The sequence below is a fragment of the Podarcis raffonei genome, chromosome 10 (genome assembly GCF_027172205.1).
Source record: "Podarcis raffonei isolate rPodRaf1 chromosome 10, rPodRaf1.pri, whole genome shotgun sequence".
Taxonomy (NCBI): Eukaryota; Metazoa; Chordata; class Lepidosauria; order Squamata; family Lacertidae; genus Podarcis; species Podarcis raffonei.
The window spans coordinates 47819529-47838374 of record NC_070611.1 but is presented as its reverse complement, the minus strand read 5'-3'; the positions used below and the strand labels follow the sequence as shown (position 1 = coordinate 47838374).

At 48.0% G+C, this 18846-nt stretch overlaps 1 protein-coding gene across 2 annotated transcripts in view; it reads left to right on the top strand.

Moving 5' to 3' along the window:
• Positions 1-18846, top strand: part of MICALL1 (MICAL like 1) — a 32596-nt gene that overhangs the window by 11669 nt on the left and 2081 nt on the right. Inside the window, exons 3-15 of one of the 2 annotated variants that reach the window (XM_053407080.1) lie at positions 957-1098; positions 2208-2308; positions 4151-4287; positions 4578-5125; positions 6460-6523; positions 7686-8092; positions 8700-9187; positions 10481-10615; positions 11352-11481; positions 12789-12879; positions 13620-13693; positions 15959-16073; positions 17467-17513. In XM_053407080.1, coding sequence (XP_053263055.1) covers positions 957-1098; positions 2208-2308; positions 4151-4287; positions 4578-5125; positions 6460-6523; positions 7686-8092; positions 8700-9187; positions 10481-10615; positions 11352-11481; positions 12789-12879; positions 13620-13693; positions 15959-16073; positions 17467-17513 — 2479 coding nt within the window. Of the gene's footprint in view, positions 1-956; positions 1099-2207; positions 2309-4150; positions 4288-4577; positions 5126-6459; positions 6524-7685; positions 8093-8699; positions 9188-10480; positions 10616-11351; positions 11482-12785; positions 12880-13619; positions 13694-15958; positions 16074-17466; positions 17514-18846 lie in introns of both variants that reach the window. The other variant, XM_053407079.1, reaches the window with a different exon arrangement.

Genomic DNA, 18846 nt, shown 5'->3' with positions numbered 1-18846 from the left:
TGGGCAGATCTCCCATTTCTCTGTGACTGGTATTTGTTTAATATGCATCTCTTCCTAGTGTTTTGTTCAGTGTTTTTGTCTTATGTTTTATATTGATTGCAAACACTTTGAACACATATTTCTGGGGGGGGCGGAATGGGAGAAAGCAATTTTAAGCAAACAAATAAATAATATATACCCCTCACAATATGATTTATGCTTTATATTTGATAAGCGCCAACATTCTCAAACTGAGGGAGAGAGCCTCAAGGTCGCCCAGTAAGTCTGTGGTGCAGCTGAGAATTGGTCAGAGTCCAAATTCTGACTAATGGGCCATGCTGGAAGCAAATATAGCGTCGTCATCTCTATTCTGCTTCATTCTCTGTCCCTGAGCAATTGCTAATGACTGGAGAAATTCACATACCCTGGCAGGGGCACTTCTATTGCCACTAACTTCTTCCCAATTTGTGTGTGTGTGTGTGTAATATATTATAGAGAGAGAGATATATAATTTTTTTGGGGGGAGGGGGTGTTAAACTAAAATGGTGGAAAGGATCATTGGACCCTTGCTGAAATTTCGGAGGTGTACAATAAAAAAGCTCTGCTGGTTCAGGCCAAAGGCCCACCTCTTCTGGCCCCCGATGCCTATGGGAAGCCCGAAAGCAGACCTGAGCACAACAACACTCTCCCAACCTGTGATTCCTGGCAACTTGTGATCCCCTGGCATTCAGAGGCATGCTGCATCTGACAGTGGAGGCAAAACATAGTCATTGTGACTGGTAGCAATGCCAATGGAAAGAGGTGGTATGAGTGGCCTAGGTCCCAATATGTGTCATCTTCCGTATTAGTTCCTTCTGTGCTGCAAGTTTCTACTTGGCGACTTCTGCCCTTATTTTGTTCCACCAGTGGTGCGTGCCTGTCTCTTTCTCAGAGTCAGCTTCCGCTTCCTGATTGTCTTCTCTTTGTTGCCTTTGCAGGCCTTTGAGGTGGCTGAGCAAGAGCTGGGGATCCCTGCCCTGCTGGATCCCAGTGACATGGTCTCCATGAAGGTCCCCGACTGCCTCAGCATCATGACCTACGTCTCTCAGTATTACAACCATTTCAACAACCCCAACCAAGGTGAGAGCTCCGAAGCGGGGCATTTTCCTACAGTTACCCCTCCAGGGGTCTGAATGACACAGGGGAGGAGTTGGGCTCTCCACCCCACCCCACCCCCCGCTCCATGACAATATTGGCACCTTTGCTCGCTTGCAGTCCATAAAGTTGTTTGCAGTGGTGAGCACTGACTTCTCCAAGCTTGATGAATCCATGCCCTTCTCCTAGAGCAGGTGTGGAGAACCTTTAGCCCTCCAGATGTTGCTGAACTACAACTCCCATCATCCCTTGTCTGTGGCCATACTTACTGGGGCTGATGGGAGTTGTAGTTCAGCTGCTGAGTCTTGCCTTTCGTGAGTGGGTTAGTAGATTCCAAAGTACCATACTGGGAGCAATACACCATCACCCTTCCTGAGACTGGCGTGGGGCAGGGCACAAATACTTGCCTGCTCCTAATTGGCCAAATTTTGCAGATCCCCAGAACTGCTTATGGGTTTAATGATGCTGCTTAATGTTTCTGGGCTCTGTGCTGAAAGTTGAGCTTAAGGGCTCATCGCAGCTTTGAAGTATAAAGGAATGGGGTGAATAGTTTGCCCACAACAACCGGAAAGAACAGAAACTCATGTAGGCTGTGTGCTGCCACCCCTGTCTAGGTGTTTTCAACTATGAGACAGTAGCGAAGTGAGAAAATCCAGGTAGGCCAATTCCACCTTGTCAAATGCACTGATTGTTCACAACTTCTGGCCCTGAAAGCATACAGGCTAAAAGGGGGTGGGGGTGGATATGCAAATCCATCTCCAGTGTCCCTGCATTTAGCAGCTCAGCTTCAGACCCATGTTGAGAGGGGAAGTCTGAAGGGAGATTCTAAATGCGTTCACTCAACAGGCCTAGAATCCTCCCCATGAGCCTCTCCATGCCTTAGCTGGTTCTCGATCGCAAGGAGCCTAAGCACGCTCACCCAAATACATTAAGACTCCCTTTTCTGACTTCCCCTCTGGTTTGTGTTCAGAGATGTGCTTGGGTACATGCCCACTTTTAGCCCACATGCTTTCAGGTGAGCACCTGAAGAGGGCTTCTGTCTTTTACTGACTCATCAGCCACCATCATGGATTGGTTCCTATCTGTCTTTGCAGCTAGAGTCCTCCCGCCTATGAAGCACCCTGCAGTTGCCTCCTCACCTACTCTGCCAGCACACAAACCTGTGCCTGCCTCCGAGACCACATCAGCCCCCAAGGTACTGAGCCTGCTCCTCTGATAGGTCAAATGTCTCTAACCTGCTTCAGGTTCCAGTTTCTGAATCGAATCTTTCCAAAAGCGAGCGATTCAAAAAGTATGACTGATCATTCTGTCCTCTTCAGCTTTGAAGAATTTACGGGTCTCCTTTTGTGGTTACTGTGGCAGCGTTTATATTGCTTATGCACTTGGCACAGAGATATGTATATTTCAGGAAGGGGAATGCAGTGTATAGAGCAGGTGTTACTCACAAAGTTGAATGCAGCCGTTGTGCCACTAATAACAGCCCACAAAGGCAGGGGTGGCCCTTTAGGTATTGTTAGTCTTCCAACTCCCATCAGCCTCAGCAGCATGGCCCAATGGTCAGGGATCATGGGAGTTGTAGTCCAATAATATCTATAGGGTTAGAGGTTCTCTTGTAAGGGTTTGCTAAACCTTATGTTTATGCTACCTGCCAGGGATTGCAAAAAAGGGGTGTTTGAGCACCATGCATGCCACAATACTTGGGTTGTAAATTGTGCAGGTCTGGTGTAGAGAGTTGCTGTTATTCCTGATATCCAAGGGCCTTTCCCCCCCCCCCTCTTTTCATAATTGAGTATTTTGAAATAACTATCCCTTAGCTCTCACCAGTTGTTGCTGTGTTTACAGGATATCAGCCCTACATATCTTGTTTCACCTTGGGATAAAAACAATTCTATTGTAAACAACCTCCTGCGACAAGGGTCAACATTTTTGCCCAGGGCAAATAGCAAACCTGTTAAACCTTGCCATGCACATTTCAAACTAGTATTCAGTTGCACATAGAGACTGTGAAACAAAGCTTGCCTCTGGACTGGGTTGCTGTACGATAAACACCTGTCTTTCTCCAGTCAGCAATAATGCATGAAGACAAAGTACTGGCTTCCTCCATGGCTTCTCAGTATAACAGTTTCTACTGCCAACAGTTCCACATGATCATGTCAAACAATAACACAGAAGCCTGCAATCATCCGGGGAATGGAAACATGCATGCGAAGAAGGAGGCGACAGTGAATTAGGGATCCTGCAAAGTCGTGCAGCACATTTGCTCAGGCTTAACAATACATTCAAAATCCAAAAGAGAGTATAGCATGCCTCTCTGCTGAAACTCAGAAACTTTCATCTTTATAAGTGAAAATGTAGACAGACCTTTTACCATAACTTAATCAGAAGGGTTGAGGGTGCAGGAACAACCAGAGTCCATAGAAAATTGCTTTGGTGTGTGTGTGAATGTGGCATGTACACCTCTGCTTGGCCACTCCTGATTACAGAAAACAAACCAGTTACCTGCAAATTGAGAATAAACCAGATAATGCAAACCAATTGGAGGTAACAACTGGATTTCTGAAGAAGAAGGAAAGTCAAGATACGGCTTCTATTCTGAAAAGAATATTGTAACCTGGAAGCTATATATGTGCCTCTTTCAAGGGTCTTGTTGAGAGATTTAGTAGTTCCCATGTGCTGTTGAGAATTTTACATTATTGAACTGGTATTGGAAGATTCCCCTCTTCCTCCTTGGCAGTCATCGTAGGAAAGAGCATCATGCTCCATTCATTCCAAGACTGGCTGAGAGCCAGAGCATCTTGCTGAGATCTGGGCTGCGGATGTTGGATAAGTCGCTTCTTAATACTTTGAACTGGGTGGGGCAGGAATTTGCAGCACAGTAGAGCCTTAAGTTGGTAAGCAACCCTAGTACCTGAATAGATCTTTCTTCAGGTTTGAGGCTCTGCTGTGCTAGACAAGAGTCCTCTTGAGGCCAGTCCCAAGAATGTCTGAATCTCTTTGTTTGTGGAGGCATTCTTACGCCACCTTTCTGTTGCCACAGGATGAGGATGCTGCAGGCCTGGCAGAACAGTCCCAGCGAACCACCCTGAGCAGCACTTGCGCAGCTTGCCAACAACACGTCCACTTGGTCCAGCGCTACCTGGCTGATGGCAAGCTGTACCACCGCCAGTGCTTCAGGTAAGCTCTTCCTCCTCACTGAAGACCAAGCGGAGCCACCTGCTCTCCTGTAGCCTTATCCTTCTTTGCCAGGCATGGCTTTCTAATTATGCCTAGCCCATGTAGATCATCTCTGTTCTCTGAGTCATGAGAACATACTGCCTGCATATTTGCCCTGCCAGACCTTAAACTGTATTATGAATCAGCAGCTTTCTGCTGGTTGAAAGAATGGCTACTCCTTGAGAATACAACTCCACAATTCTTGCCTATCTCCACTGTTTGGTGACAGGCTTTGCTTGTGTCTCTGGCAGGTGTAAGGAATGCTCCAGCACTCTCCTCCCCGGTTCTTACAAGCCTGGACCTGAACTGGGCACATTTGTGTGCACCCAGCATCGTGGCAAGTTGGGCCTGAGCGGGAGGATGGAGCGCAGGCCAAGCCCAGATCTTCAGCACGCGGGGGAAAGTGGAGAGACTGGGATAGTGAGCACTGGTGCGGAGGAAGAGAACGGGATACTGGAGGAGCACCCATCCGCCGCGGAAGAGATAGGCAAAACGGGGGAGAGGGTAGCTGATGGAGTGGAGAACGAGATGCCTCTTGCGCAGCCAAAGAACGAAACACTCGCCCCTGCTCCCAGATCTGAAACCTGCTCCCAAACACCCCCCAAACCTCCTGTGCCAGCAAAGCCACCTCTGCTCATGCAACACGGGCAGCTCAAGGAGGCTCGGCCCACGCCTGCCCCCAGGAAGAGCACAGACACAGCAGCAGCCCTGTCACCGCCAAGCTCCCAGCCTGTTCCGAAGCCCAGAGCCAACGTGCTAAGCGAGGGATCCAGTGAGCCTGGCGCTGGACTGGCCAATGGTAAGGAAATGCGTGCACAGAGGGAAGTAGTGAAAAACCCATCTGCAGCACCGTGGCAATAGCCAAACTGAAATGGGAGCCCTCATTTGCAGCTTGTGTGGATTGGAATCTTAGAATCACAGAAGGAACCTCAAAGGCCATCTAGTTAGACTCCTGAGGCAGGAAACCTGCTGCTACAACATCTCTGGTAGGTGGCCACCCATGATGTTGCAGGAGCAGATTCCCTGCTGTCTCTTTTTTGTAAACTGCACTGCAGCCATTCTTGTTGAGGGGCAGTATAGAATTTTCTGCATAAATAAATACAATTGGCAGGGGGTTGTACAAGAAAACCTTTGGAGGTACCTTTCAGTTGTAGCATTGAGCAGCTTGGCAAAAGCCCTTTTGTCCTGTGAAACATACCCTTCTGATGGGACAGATAACCGGGATTCTGTGCCCACGAATTGACTGCATTCACTCCTTGTGTGATACTTCATTCTTCTTCCACAAGCACGACTTTCTGGTAAGGACCAGTGGAGTGGATGGAAAGAAGGGCGTGGAGATTCAAAGCTGGGTGTGCCTTGGGCATAGACCAGAGAGCCATAGCCAGAGTGGAGGGAAAGGAGCTGTGTGGCTGTGCAGTCATGCTCCCAGAAGGCAAGAGAAGATTTATTTGGCCACTTTCCTAGTTTCTGAGGTTTCGCAAGATGCTGCGCAGCTGCATGTTGGGAGCTTTCATCCCTGGCTATAAAAACAAGTTATCCCAGCGTAATGGATTTGGACGTCCTTGCTAGGAGATGAGACACATGGGTATGTTAAGAGCATCAGGAGAGCCCAGCTGGATCAGACCAAAGGCCCATCTAGTCCAGTATCCTGCTCTCACAGTTGCCAACCAGAGGCCTATGGGAAGCCTGCAAGCAAGACTAGAGCTCAAGAGCAGTCTCCCCACTTGTGGTTCCCAGCATCTGTTATTCAGCAGCAGATTGCCTCTGACAGTACAGGGGGGAAAACATAGAGCTATTAGCCATTATGGCAATCTGCCATGACTTTGTCTAAGCCTCCATTAAAGGCAACTATTTTGCTGGCTATCCCTACGTCTTGTGGAAATGAAGCCCATAGATTTAACTGTGTGCTATGTGAAGAAGTATTAACTGTTGTTCTGAATTTTCCAACAAATTCAGTAGTGTTTGAAAACTGTTGCGAGAGAGGGAGAAAAATCCTTTCTCTATCCACTTTCTCCAAACTGTGCATAGTTTTATACACATCTATCATGTTCTCCCTTACTTGCCTTTCCGCCCCCCTAAACACAAAAACCCCTAATGTTGCACCCTTTCTTGTGTTATTCATTTCTGGATTAGGTAGGCCTCCTGAGCCCTGTCCTCCTGTTCCGAAGCCCAGAGGCAGACCCACGTCCTCCGAGCGGTATGTCCCTTTCGCTTGCAAATCACACACAGACAGCGAGATAAATGTCGACTTTCCCTCCAGTTTCCTTTTCCCTATGCATGCAAATCGAGCTGCAGGATGGGCATGCATTGGAGGTTTTAAGTGAGGGATGGGGGCTCATTCAGAACTTGTTTTTCTGAAGTAGTGACACTCCCCCCCCCCAGTCTATTGAAGAGAGAATCCTGGGTCCTTGCAGAGCAATACAGACAGCAACACCCCCCTTCAATCTGTGTATCTCTTGTCAAAATGCAAGTTAACAAACAACTGTGTAGACCACACGTCTCCAAGCTGGTGCTCTCCAGATGTTGGCTTGCAACTCCCACCATCCCTGAACACTTCCTGTGCAGTCTGGGGCTGACGGGAAGCGGAGTTAAAAAACATATTGAGGGCACCCAGTTGGGAAGGCTGACTAGATAGTAAATCATGCAGGTGAACCCTGTGTAGGAAGAACAGCATGTCTTGATTTCCAAAGGATAGCTATGTTAGCCTATTGCAAAGAGTCTTGTGGCACCTTTAAGCACTAGCAAAGCTAAGAAATCGGGTAGTTTTTAATGTGTCACAAGACTCTTCATCATGCTTTAAGCAGCTCTTAGCAATTTCAGCCACATAGAGGGGAAGATGGAAAGGCTCAGGGTCATGTCTGAGTCACTTGATGTCTCCCAGTCCAGCACAGATGGAAAGGGTTGTTCTCAGTGCATCAGACTATCCCTATCCTTAGCTTGAGAATCCAAAGCTGCTGCTCAGTATTCCTGCCTGAAAGATTGGAGAAAAAAATAACAGGGCTGTGTATATTGTAAACATAACAACAAAAGTCATGATTCAGTACCAAGAAAATCTGCTTTCTGCTTTTCAGCCTTCAAAATATACATGTGTCTATCTTTTTTCTTTTTTTTAAGCAAAGGGTTATGAAGTAAATTAAGATTCAGCGGGGGTGGGGAGTGAATGTGGTGTTCAGCATCAGCTTGTGGTCTTGTGTGGCACACTTGCAGAATATGTGCAGCCTTGGGCTTCATAGACCGAGCGTCTTACTTTCTCTCCAGTGACAGACAGGTGGGCCCCTCCCTGCTTGGGAGGAGCCTCTTTTCCATTTCGTACTCTCCCCCTTTCATCCTTCCTTACCCCATATATTTTCTCCTGCCAGAACTGGGGAGTGCCCACGGCCCAAAGACCCTCCCTGGATTGCATTGGTCCAGGGAGAGCCCAAGAAGAAGCTGGCCCCTCCGCCTCCCCCGCCGGGTAGTCGCAAGGAGAGCCCCTCGAGGGTTTCGGAGGAGGATGAAGGCGGAGAAGGGAAAGCACAAGGCAGGGAAGGCAAGCCCACTCCGGAGGAGCCCAAGCCGTATAACCCCTTTGAGGATGATGAGGAGGAGCAGCAGGAGGAAGAAGAAGAGGAGGGAGTCATTGCGCAACAGAGCACGCCAAAGCAAGAGCAGAGTGAGGGCGAGCCCACCTCCAAGGGGGCTCACCCCTGGTACGGCATCACCCCCACCAGCAGCCCCAAGACCAAGAAGCGCCCAGCTCCAAGGGCCCCCAACGCATCCCCTCTTGGTGAGTCTCCACCCTGCCTTCCGATAGGAAGGAAAAGAATGAGCTCTCTCATGGCTTGCACCAACGTGGCTTGGATGTTTGAGACCTGGGCCTGCCATGCTTGCTGTGGCTGGGGTGCCCTCAGGGCTTTGTTGGACTCAAGCTCCCATCATCCCTGACCACTAGCCATGCTGGCTGAGGCTGATGGGAGTTGGAGTCCAGCAACGTTGAAGGGGAGATGCACCGGTTTCCCATCTTCTGAATGGGCCTGTCTGGAAAAGGTGTTCTGTCATGCTATGACTTTTTTTCTGTCCCAAGCGCTGCCTTCACTCCTGGGTGCTTGGGGGGGGGGTGGAATTGGCTGGAGCAGCAAAGGTAAATTTTGCCTTTGGAGCAGTAGGCTAGGTTTTGCAAGCACACATCGTTCTCTCTCCTCCAAATGGACAATCAAGAGGCAACATCGGAGTTCAAGGACACATTCCATGCAGGCAAATTGGGGGCCAAAGCAAGGCCAGTGGGAGGTGTGGCATGGGAAGGGTTCAGAGGGCTGGGCAGAGAGGCCTAAAGGGCCATGCTTGGGCCTGAGTTCCCCCGCTTTCGTCTCACCTGTACTTTCCCCTCGTTGCAGCTCACCACCCCATCTCCCGACTGTCCCGCTCGGAGCCGTCTTCCTCCACCCCCTCGCCCGCCCTGAGCCTGGAGAGCATCGCATCTGAGTGTTTGGCCAAGGGCACGGACGACTCAGATGAGACCTCCGTGCCCAAGAGTTCCTCGGAGCCCGCAGTCCACGTCCCGGCCACCACTTCCATCGTCTCCTCCTCAGGCCCCCCACTCCCCCGCCTCTCCTCCTCTGGTGAGGAGTGTCCCACGGCCCTGCCCAGCAGCTCAGCCAACTCCTCTTTTTCGTCCTCCAGCGATTTGGCTGGCGATGGCAGCGAGGCACAAGGGGGACATTCACAGACTGCCCAAACCTCTTCATCTGGGAACTTGAAAACCTCTCCTGGGGGAGCCTCCCCCAAGCCTTCGGCCGGGGCCATTCCCACGCCTATCCTCTTGGCCTCGGAGCTGAGTGGTGCGGCTGCCAGGAGCTCTCCATCACCCAAAGCACAGCCAAAGGTAAGTTGGAGTCGCTTTCCTAGGTTCTGGTCATGAGATCCATCCTTCGTCCCTGCAGGTTTTTGAAAAACAATGACCTTTTGCCTTGCTCTGTTACTTTGAAAGGTCCCTGAAATGAACTGAGAAGTTTTTATGTGTCCATGTGCATGTTTGTGTGTGTAACAAAGCATCTGGCCAGGAAGTCCCAGCCAGAGTTAGGGCTTCACTGTCTTCGTACAGTGGTACCTTGGTTTGCCACCGCTTTGGATTACAACCGTTTTGGATTACAACCACGTCAAAACCGGAAGTGTGTGTTTTCCTATTTTGGATTACAACTCATTTTTTTTGGATTACAACCAATTTTGGGGGGGAGGACCCATTGGCGAAAGCGCGCCTTCGGTTACAACCTGTTTTGGTTTACAACCAGACCTCCGGAACAGGTTATGGTTGTAAACCAAGACGCCACTGTATTCCCAGAGACATGACAACTTCTTGGCCTGCTCTCCACTCTCGCCTCTAGCACCACCCGCTGGTTATGTTATGTACTGCTTATTTCGCAGCCTTACAAATAATTAACTCTGGGTAGAAGCTGCTGTTATGAAGTATTGCACAGGGTTTCAGATCCTCCGACAATGCTGCTTTAAAGATGGCATGCACAACAAAGGCTGTTCTCAAGGGAAAGGTCTGTTAGGGCTGTGTTTAATGGTGCTTAGGGGGGGCTGATTGGGGGGCTTCTGATTCCCCCACTCCTGCTTTATCTCTCCCATCAGTTTTGGCTTTTTGCTCCATTCTCTCCCCCTTCCCATTAACATAGGCCTAAACTGATCACATGCAGAGGGCTTGAAATGAAGGCTGCCTGTGGCTCATGAGCTGCTGACGAGGGGGCTGGCACGAAACTCCCCAGCCACAGAGTGCTGCAGGGTTTTGTGTCAGCCTCTCTCCCTCCATCTTTTACCTTGGGAAATGTAAAACCCACTGCTCCACCATGCAATTCCCTGTACCACCAGGATCCCTTGAACTGCAGGGCAGTCTTACTGTGGCTGGCATGTCCTCAGTTGCTGAGCATGGCTGTCGGGAGTGTCCTCAGCATTTGTGATTTCTCTTGTGCACTGCCTCATTTCCCTTGCTCAGAATCAGGAGTCTCTGGCCTGTGTCTGTTGCAAAAGAGGCCTGGTTACCCCGTGCCAGAGCTGAGTCCCTGTTCCAGAGATATGGTCCTCAAAAGTGCCAGGGTGGAGTGGCAGGTTCAGGATCCCATTGTGGTTCAGCCCAAGAGGTATATTTTGATATTGTGCTTGGTGTGTTTGTCCCCAGTCATCCTGCAAAGAGAATCCCTTCAACCGGAAGCCGTCGCCTGTCACATCCCCCTCCATTAAGAAAACTCCAAAGGGACCCAAGCCAGCGAGGCCTCCTGCTCCGGGACATGGCTTCCCGCTAATTAAACGGAAGGTAACGAGGATTGGTGGCTTCTGTCTTGTTTGCCATGCTACTTAAATTCCCACAAATCACTCACAAAAGGAGTATTTAAATTAACTGAGCTAACTCAGTCGTGTTTGTTAACTTCAGTGGGTTCTACTCTGAGTAAAACTTAATTGAATACCACCCCTGTGGAGAGGGATTGCATACTTTCTAGCAGGGTGATTGAGAGCTAAGGGCTGGTGTGAGGCATTTGTATGCAGTGGTTGTGGCTTCCTTTGAAAGCTACACCATAACAAAAGCTGCTGGGGCAGATTCTAAATGCTGAGTCTGAAACCTGGCTTTAAAGGTGCTGAAGGCAAGCCTTGCTTGCAAAGGAACAGTTGTTTGGGGCAGGTGCTGGGGCAAGGCTTGGGGAAATGACAGCACAGGTCAAAGTGGGGCCAGGGCATGTTTAGTTAGGCCTGCAGGCTTAAGAATGTCAGCCAAAACAAGTTTCTGCCCCTCATGATTGTGTAGGAAACCATCTGAAACATTCAGTAGTGATAATTTTAGGTAAGGAGGCTAGGAGGGATTTTGGGTGGGACACCCCTGCCAGGTTCTGCCCTACATCTTGCCCTAATTCACAGATACATATTTTTTTTAATGTATTCCCCATGACTCTTATCTCCCTACTTCCACCCTGGAGTCAGTAGTTATCTTCTAGAAAGCCACGCCTGCCTTGTTAGAAACAGGAAGCATGATCCTTGGTTCCTTGCCTTTTTTACAGGTTCAGTCAGACCAGTATGTTCCAGTGGAGGACATCTACGGCGAGATGGACAGCATTGAGCAACAGCTGGATGAGCTGGAGCATCGAGGGGTTGAGCTGGAAAGGAAGCTTCGCAGCATGGAAAATAATGGTAGGGTGGTGGATCGCTGCCTGTGAGGCTGCGCAGGGCGAGGCAGAAGGCAGGAAGATTCGCAGGATATATTATCGTCATCTTTGGCCATGCTTGCTGGGGCTGCTGGGAGTTGTAGTTCAGCAACACCCGGAAGGCCAAAGGTTTTCCCGCACCTGATATAAAGCAGCCAAGTTTGCTTTTCCACGGCTTGGGCACCACCTGCCCATCTTTGCTTATCCAACTGTGTATATTCATGGGGTGAATGTTAAAAAATATTCTATGTATATGAATTATCCATGTTTGTTAAAATATATACCACGTAATACTTGGTTAGGGAACTTTCAGGCAGAAGGGTTTCTGTGTTCAGAGGAAAGGCAAGGAGGGAAGAGGTTAAGCGTTGGCAATTTGGAAAAGATGGGTCAGGTTTAAAAACAAAAGCCAACCCTCCAGGTTGTTTGGTATTTGTGTCCGGAGATGGAGGTGATTGAGGAAATGCCTCTATGCGTGTCCTGGTTCTGCTTCAAAAATAGCATTTCTAGGTTTCAGGTGCCCTGAAGCTAATGTGGACTCACAGTAAGAGCTGCTGTAGCTGCCTCATCCCTTTGCCTCTGTGGTGGGCAGATCTCAGGGAAGGTCTCAGTGGTAGAGCACATGGTGTACGTGGCAGAGATCTGGGTTCAGTCCCTGGCATTTCTACGTAGGGCTGAGAAAGTCCCCTGGTCTGAAACCCTGGAGAGCCACTGCCAAGGTAGATGAACCAATGGTCTAATTCAGTATTGGTGTCAGGCTCTGAAGAGTGTGTGGCAGAGGCAGGCGGACAGGGTAGTGACCCCAGAGAGGGACCAGTGATTTATGGGATGCCATGCCACCCACAAGGCAGGAGCCAGGGCAATTCAAGGCAGAAGGAGAGACGGTTCAGGCAAGGGACAGGTCAGTAGATTCCCCACCTTCCTCTGTCCCACTGTCTCCTGGGAGCAGGAGGGGCTTGAAAAGGGAAGAGCAGTGACAACTTCTGTGCAGGTCGTCTCAGATTGAGGGCATGCCACCCGTCAGATAAGCCTGAGGATAGGAGGGGGCCCCATTGTAGCTGCAACTTCTCCGTAGGGCCCAGACCTATGGACAGCTGCATAGAGGCTAGAAGTGTGTGAGTGCAGTATGTGTATCCAGAGCACGATGGAAGCTGCTGTAAGTGTTTCTCTAGCCAACAAAGAGTTAACTGTCAGATGTGCATCTTTCTTATCTGAGATAGGCCAGGACAATAAGGTAGCTTCATACCCATGTGGCCTTCTCAGCTCTTTTCCTTCCTCCGTCCCTTTGACCAGCAGATATTCCTGAAGATGGCTTGCTGGTCGACTGGTTCAAGCTCATCCACGAGAAGCACATGCTGGTGCGCCGGGAGTCTGAACTCATCTATATGTAAGTACACATGGTTGATGAATGGCCACACGCTTTCTAGGGGGCAATTGCAGGCTCAATCCCAAGCGCCGAAGGCCATCCCAAACAGGTAGATTAGAGGTTGGGGCGCCATATGTTGTTGGGCTCCATCTCCCATTGTCTCCAGCCAGCATGGCCAGTGGTCAGCAATGATGGGAACTGTCATCCAGCAGCATCTTGAGAGGCTCAGATTCCTCATCCAGGAGTGGATCTTTCAACCTTCTGAAAGAATCTGGACTTTGCTGAGTCAGCTGTGGTAGGGAATGCCATAATGGCAAGAAGGATGAGCTAGTTAACCGACACTATTACAGATGCCACATAATATTAGTTCTGCACTTGTAAGAAGTAGATCTTGCAGGGGGGCACCACCAAAACTCTGGAACTCACTGCCTATTGACACCAGGCAGGTGCCTTTACTGTACTCTTTTCAGCACCTTCCAGAAACTTTACCCAAACATGTAAAAACTGACAGACATTTTAATGTGCCATTTTAGCCTAGCTGATTTTATTTATATATATTGTTTTTTAAAAATAACTTTATCAATAATTCTAATGTATATTTTATGCCTTTTGTAAACCACTTCCAAGTTTTACTTCCAGTTAAGCGGTTTATGCAAATTTTGTTAAAAATAAAAAATATATTTGCCTTGCTGAAGATTCCCATCCCACTGCTCCCACATCTTGGTGCTAGCATGTAACTCTCCTCTTTTCCTTCCTTTTAGTTTTAAGCAGCAGAACTTGGAGCAGCGTCAGGCTGACGTGGAGTATGAGCTGCGATGCCTCCTCAACAAACCTGGTATGTCTCTCAGGGTGTGATACAAGCAGTTTTTAAAAAAGTGATCTTTGCCGTAGCATTTGAGAATGACTTGAAAATGATTTTGGATGCATTTGAAGGGAGCAGTGTTACAGGACCTACGTGAGGAGACCATGCCAGGCAATGTGAGCTGTTTCATGTTCCCCTGGTGTGCTCAGGTTTTGCTGGGAGAGCCAGTGCTCCAGGCTGCTCACTTTGAGTGTTAGCCTAAGTATGTTTCTTCATAAGGTGCTTACAATTCCTTCAGTATCCTTAAAACTGTGTATGTCCGTTTGCTTGTTTATTTACCCTACTCTTCAGCCAAAAAAAGACTGAATAGCAATCAATAAATCATTCATCCAATTTATATCCTACCTTTCCTGCCGAAAAAGTCTAGGACGGCAGAAACAGCCATGATAAATCACAACTAAAAACAGTTACAAGCATGTTAAACACATTCTAAAAACCAGCTAAATACATTATTTCATTCGGTGACCTCAGGGCTGCCAAGAGTAGTGTCTTTCAGCCATCAAATGCCTGGAGAAACAGGAATGTTTTTAGAGTTCTTCTGAAAGTCAGTACAGACGCACCTCCCTAAGGAGAGCATTCCACAAACACCCCTGTCCCTAGGTTTAAAATTTGAAAGACACAACACAAAAGGAAAAAGGATTGGGCAGGAGGAGGAAATAAACGAAACTCAGAAACTAGTTCTTAGATATGGAGTTCATTTGACTACTGGAAGGGAAACTGCTCAAGGAGAGGAACAGCCAAAAGTTTTCTGATTTTGCATCAGAGCCAGTAAAGTGGTCCTGCTTCCCTTCCCTTTGCTCTGCTGCAGTACAACACAATGGCAAGATGGCATTTGAGGGAGAAGAAAAGCCTGCTGGAGACAGCTTCTCAGTGGAGCTGATGGAGTGGTCCTTTCTTCCGTATGCTTCAGGCTGATGGAATGGCAGGCTAGGAAACTGCCTGATACCTGGGGCCCAGCAGCTGTTCTTTCACTATGGCCCAAGTGTTGCTAGTTTAGACAACTGCTGTTACTGTGTCAGCTAAGAGGAGAACTCCGTAGTTTGAACCTTCTCTCTGCCATGGGTGCATTAGGTGGCGTTTGGCAAGCCATAGATTCCCAGCCTCAATCTCATCTGCAGTACGAACAGAATAATAGTGGCCTACCTTACAGGGCTATTCTAAGGCTTGCTGAGATTGAAGGATTTCAGAGTTTTGACATGAACCTATATGTAGGCGGAATACTATCCAGAGCAGAATATTATCTCAACGCACATTGACTGCCAGCAGAGAGCACTGTTCAATAAAACGAGAGGTTCTTTCCCTACTGCCAGCCTTCAGTCGATGGCATTTCCTGCCCTAGTTAGTTAATGAAAGTCCAGCAAGAGGGAAGCTCTCAAAACAGTCTCAAGGCACGGATGATCTGTAGAGAGGTATGGGGAAGAACATAGTGAGCAAAACCCAGTGTTTCTTGAGCCACAATTGACCCTTTGTGAGGAGAACTTGGAAGATGTTCAGCCTCGCAGGCAAGAAAGGAACATGGAGCACTCTTGTACTGAGTCACTGCCTTACACATTGCTTTGCCCAGCCTAGTTCTGTGTACTCTGAAGGGCAGTGGCTCTCTGGGGACCCAGACAGAGGTTTTCCTCAACTCTGCTACCTGAGACCCCTTCGACTCAGGAGTGGCTAACCTGGGTCCCTCCAGAGGTTGCTGAGCTAAAACTCCTGTCTGTCCTAGCCAGCACCCTGTGTTGGGTGATGGGGGTTGTAGTCCAGCAACTTCTGAAGGACACAGATTTTCTCACCCATTTTATCTGGAACTGACACACTCTGTCCCACACAATTCCATGGGTTGTGCCCCTTCATAAGGGCCACCTTTTATCTTTTGGGTGGCATGTGCTAGGCTAGAAAGCCAGAACTTTGCTCAGACTTTAGCACTGTTTGTGTTAAAAGGAGGAGCACACAGGGTTCAAGTGCACACTTGTCACGTAATCCTTCGCAGAGCAGAAGTGTGACCATCTAACCCTAGGAAGTTCCATCACATAACTCTTGCATTGCTCTTTGCTGCTATTCTGTGCTGATGTTTTGCTGTTGGGTGTTCTTGTGCTTTCATTTTACGATTTTAACGTAAACTGTACTTGTTTAATTGTCACATTTTTTTGTAATCCGCTCCGGGATGGTTTCAAGGAAGGTGGGCTTATAAGTACAAACACCTAGTAAATAAATAATCGCCTACTCACCTCTCTCTTTCTTGGTGGACAGAGAAAGACTGGACAGATGAGGACCGCGTGAGGGAGAAGGTGCTGATGCAAGAACTGGTGACCATTATTGAGCAGCGGAATGCCATTGTCAATTGCTTGGACGAGGACCGGCAAAGGTAGCAGAAGGGGGAGTGGTTGGAAATGGCCTGCCTACTTCTAAATAACAGGGCTGGGGTGACTGTAAAGATGGCTGTAGTTGCATGGCCCCAAATACCATTTTTATAGTGAACATCTTCCCTAGAGAAGACACAAGAGCTTTGTCCAAGGGAGCTGGTGCTAGGAGCTTGCCCAAAGATGTGGTACATTTGGGATCTGAAAGAATGACTTTCTTACTTGGGCCAAGGATGGTGAACCTGTGGCCTGCCAGTTGTTTCTGGACTACAGCTCCCATCATCCCTGACCATTGGCCATGATGGCTGGGACTGATGGGAGTTGGAGCCCAACAGCTTCCAGGGGAGGGTCATAGGGTCCTATCCCCCAGCATAGAAACCATTGGCTGGGCAGGATCGGGAGAAGAGCAGCTTCTTGTGTTCTATGGCATAATGACATATTTTTAGAAGCTTTACTTCACCTAGAATCATAGAATCATAGAGTTGGAAGAGACCACAAGGGCCATCGAGTCCAACCCCCTGCCAAGCAGGAAACACCATCAGAGCACTCCTGACATATGGTTGTCAAGCCTCTGCTTAAAGACCTCCAAAGAAGGAGACTCCACCACACTCCTTGGCAGCAAATTCCACTGTCGAACAGCTCTTACTGTCAGGAAGTTCTTCCTAATGTTTAGGTGGAATCTTCTTTCTTGTAGTTTGGATCCATTGCTCCGTGTCCGCTTCTCTGGAGCAGCAGAAAACAACCTTTCTCCCTCCTCTATGTGACATCCTTTTATATATTTGAACATGGCTATCATATCACCCCTTAACCTCCTCTTCTCCAGGCTAAACATGCCCAGCTCCCTTAGCCGTTCCTCATAAGGCATCGTTTCCAGGCCTTTGACCATTTTGGTTGCCCTCCTCTGGACACGTTCCAGTTTGTCAATGTCCTTCTTGAACTGTGGTGCCCAGAACTGGACACAGTACTCCAGGTGAGGTCTGACCAGAGCAGAATACAGTGGCACTATTACTTCCCTTGATCTAGATGCTATACTCCTATTGATGCAGCCCAGAATTGCATTGGCTTTTTTAGCTGCCGCGTCACACTGTTGGCTCATGTCAAGTTTGTGGTCAACCAAGACTCCTAGATCCTTTTCACATGTAGTGCTCTCAAGCCAGGTGTCACCCATCTTGTATTTGTGCCTCTCATTTTTTTTGCCCAAGTGCAATACTTTACATTTCTCCCTGTTAAAATTCATCTTGTTTGTTTTGGCCCAGTTCTCTAATCTGTCAAGGTCGTTTTGAAGTGTGATCCTGTCCTCTGGGGTGTTAGCCACCCCTCCCAGTTTGGTGTCATCTGCAAATTTGACCTGTTCTGGCAAAGACCAAATCTTACTATTCCTTCCCCTTGTTTTACCAGGGAAGAAGAAGAGGACAAAATGCTGGAAGCCATGATTAAAAAGAAAGGTAAGAGAGGTCCAGGAGTTAAGGCATTGGTTCCTGAATATTATTTATTAAAATATTTCTAACCCACCTTTCATTTAGATAGTTAAAACGACTGTTAACCAGGACACAGTGTGCTTATGTGTCCTTTCCATACTGAACACACTAAAAGTATGCACTCAAGCAATTTGAATTCTGCTCCAAGAAAAGCTGAATTGTATGACTTAAATGCAAAATTAAGTAAATTTGCATAATTTTTCTTATTTTTTGTAATCCTGCTGATCACTCAGGAAAGTAGCCTTCTGCTTGCAGATGCAGTAGGGGCAGGAAGCCGAGGTGGGGGGGATTTGGGACGGAAAGGATGTCAAATGCTCCTCAGCTTTCTCCCCAAACTGCCTTTGGCCATGGGTGGTGCATGCATGTTTCCTCTGTTGTTGGGGAATATCGCTCCCAGCACAGGGCAGCACATAATCCCTATAGCCTAGGTCCTGTTCTTCATCTCGGAAGCAGTTGCAATACAGAAGGAGGAAGCTCTGAGACATTGCACCTAAATCTGAATCCTTCCCTCTTAATAGTTGCTTGGGGGGCAAAGGGAATCTAAGTTTTCCCTTCCCTTCTGCAGCAACTATTTTAGAGGAAGAATGAAAGCCATGGAAATTCTTTCATGGATGCATGCTTGTTTTTGCTAATTTGCTAATTTAGTCTGGTTTTGCTAGCCACAGGGCAGGGCAAGAAACTATGCAAGGCACTGAAAGCCCTGCCCCCAAACATAGGAAATTCAGTCTCCTTTATGGCTTCTGAGATTTTAACTGCATTTACAAGCATTTTCTTCACATCCAAAAAGGCTAGAAACCTTTTTCTGTCCTCCTGGTTTCTTTTTTCTTTTAATCAGGAAACCAAATTCAGTGACTAAGAAAACATTACAGGTTTTTTCTGGACTCCTGCAGAATGGCAGGATGTACAAAGCTTTGGGATCAACCCTGAACACCCAGGGATAATTCCAGCTTGAGACTGTTTCTAATACAGTCATCTAATATACCCTTTAGGTGCATATTTGCTTTGGCAAACAGCAAGGGTCACAAATCTATTTAGTGGTTGCTATTCCTCCCTTTTTGCATTTTTCCACAGGTGATGATCCTCCTTTCTCAATCCCTTGCAGAATAATAATTCCAGATTCTGTAAACAATGCTTGTCCTGACTTGACAAATGGCCTGTTGTCTGAAGCATGCAAATAAGCAGATTTATGCTAATTTAGCTAATGTAATCCCTTGAGGCATTTGGATTTTCTGGTTACTGAATCTTAATTTTAGTATAGAACTGTAGCATCCATGATGTTACAAGCATTTGCCAGGGTAGG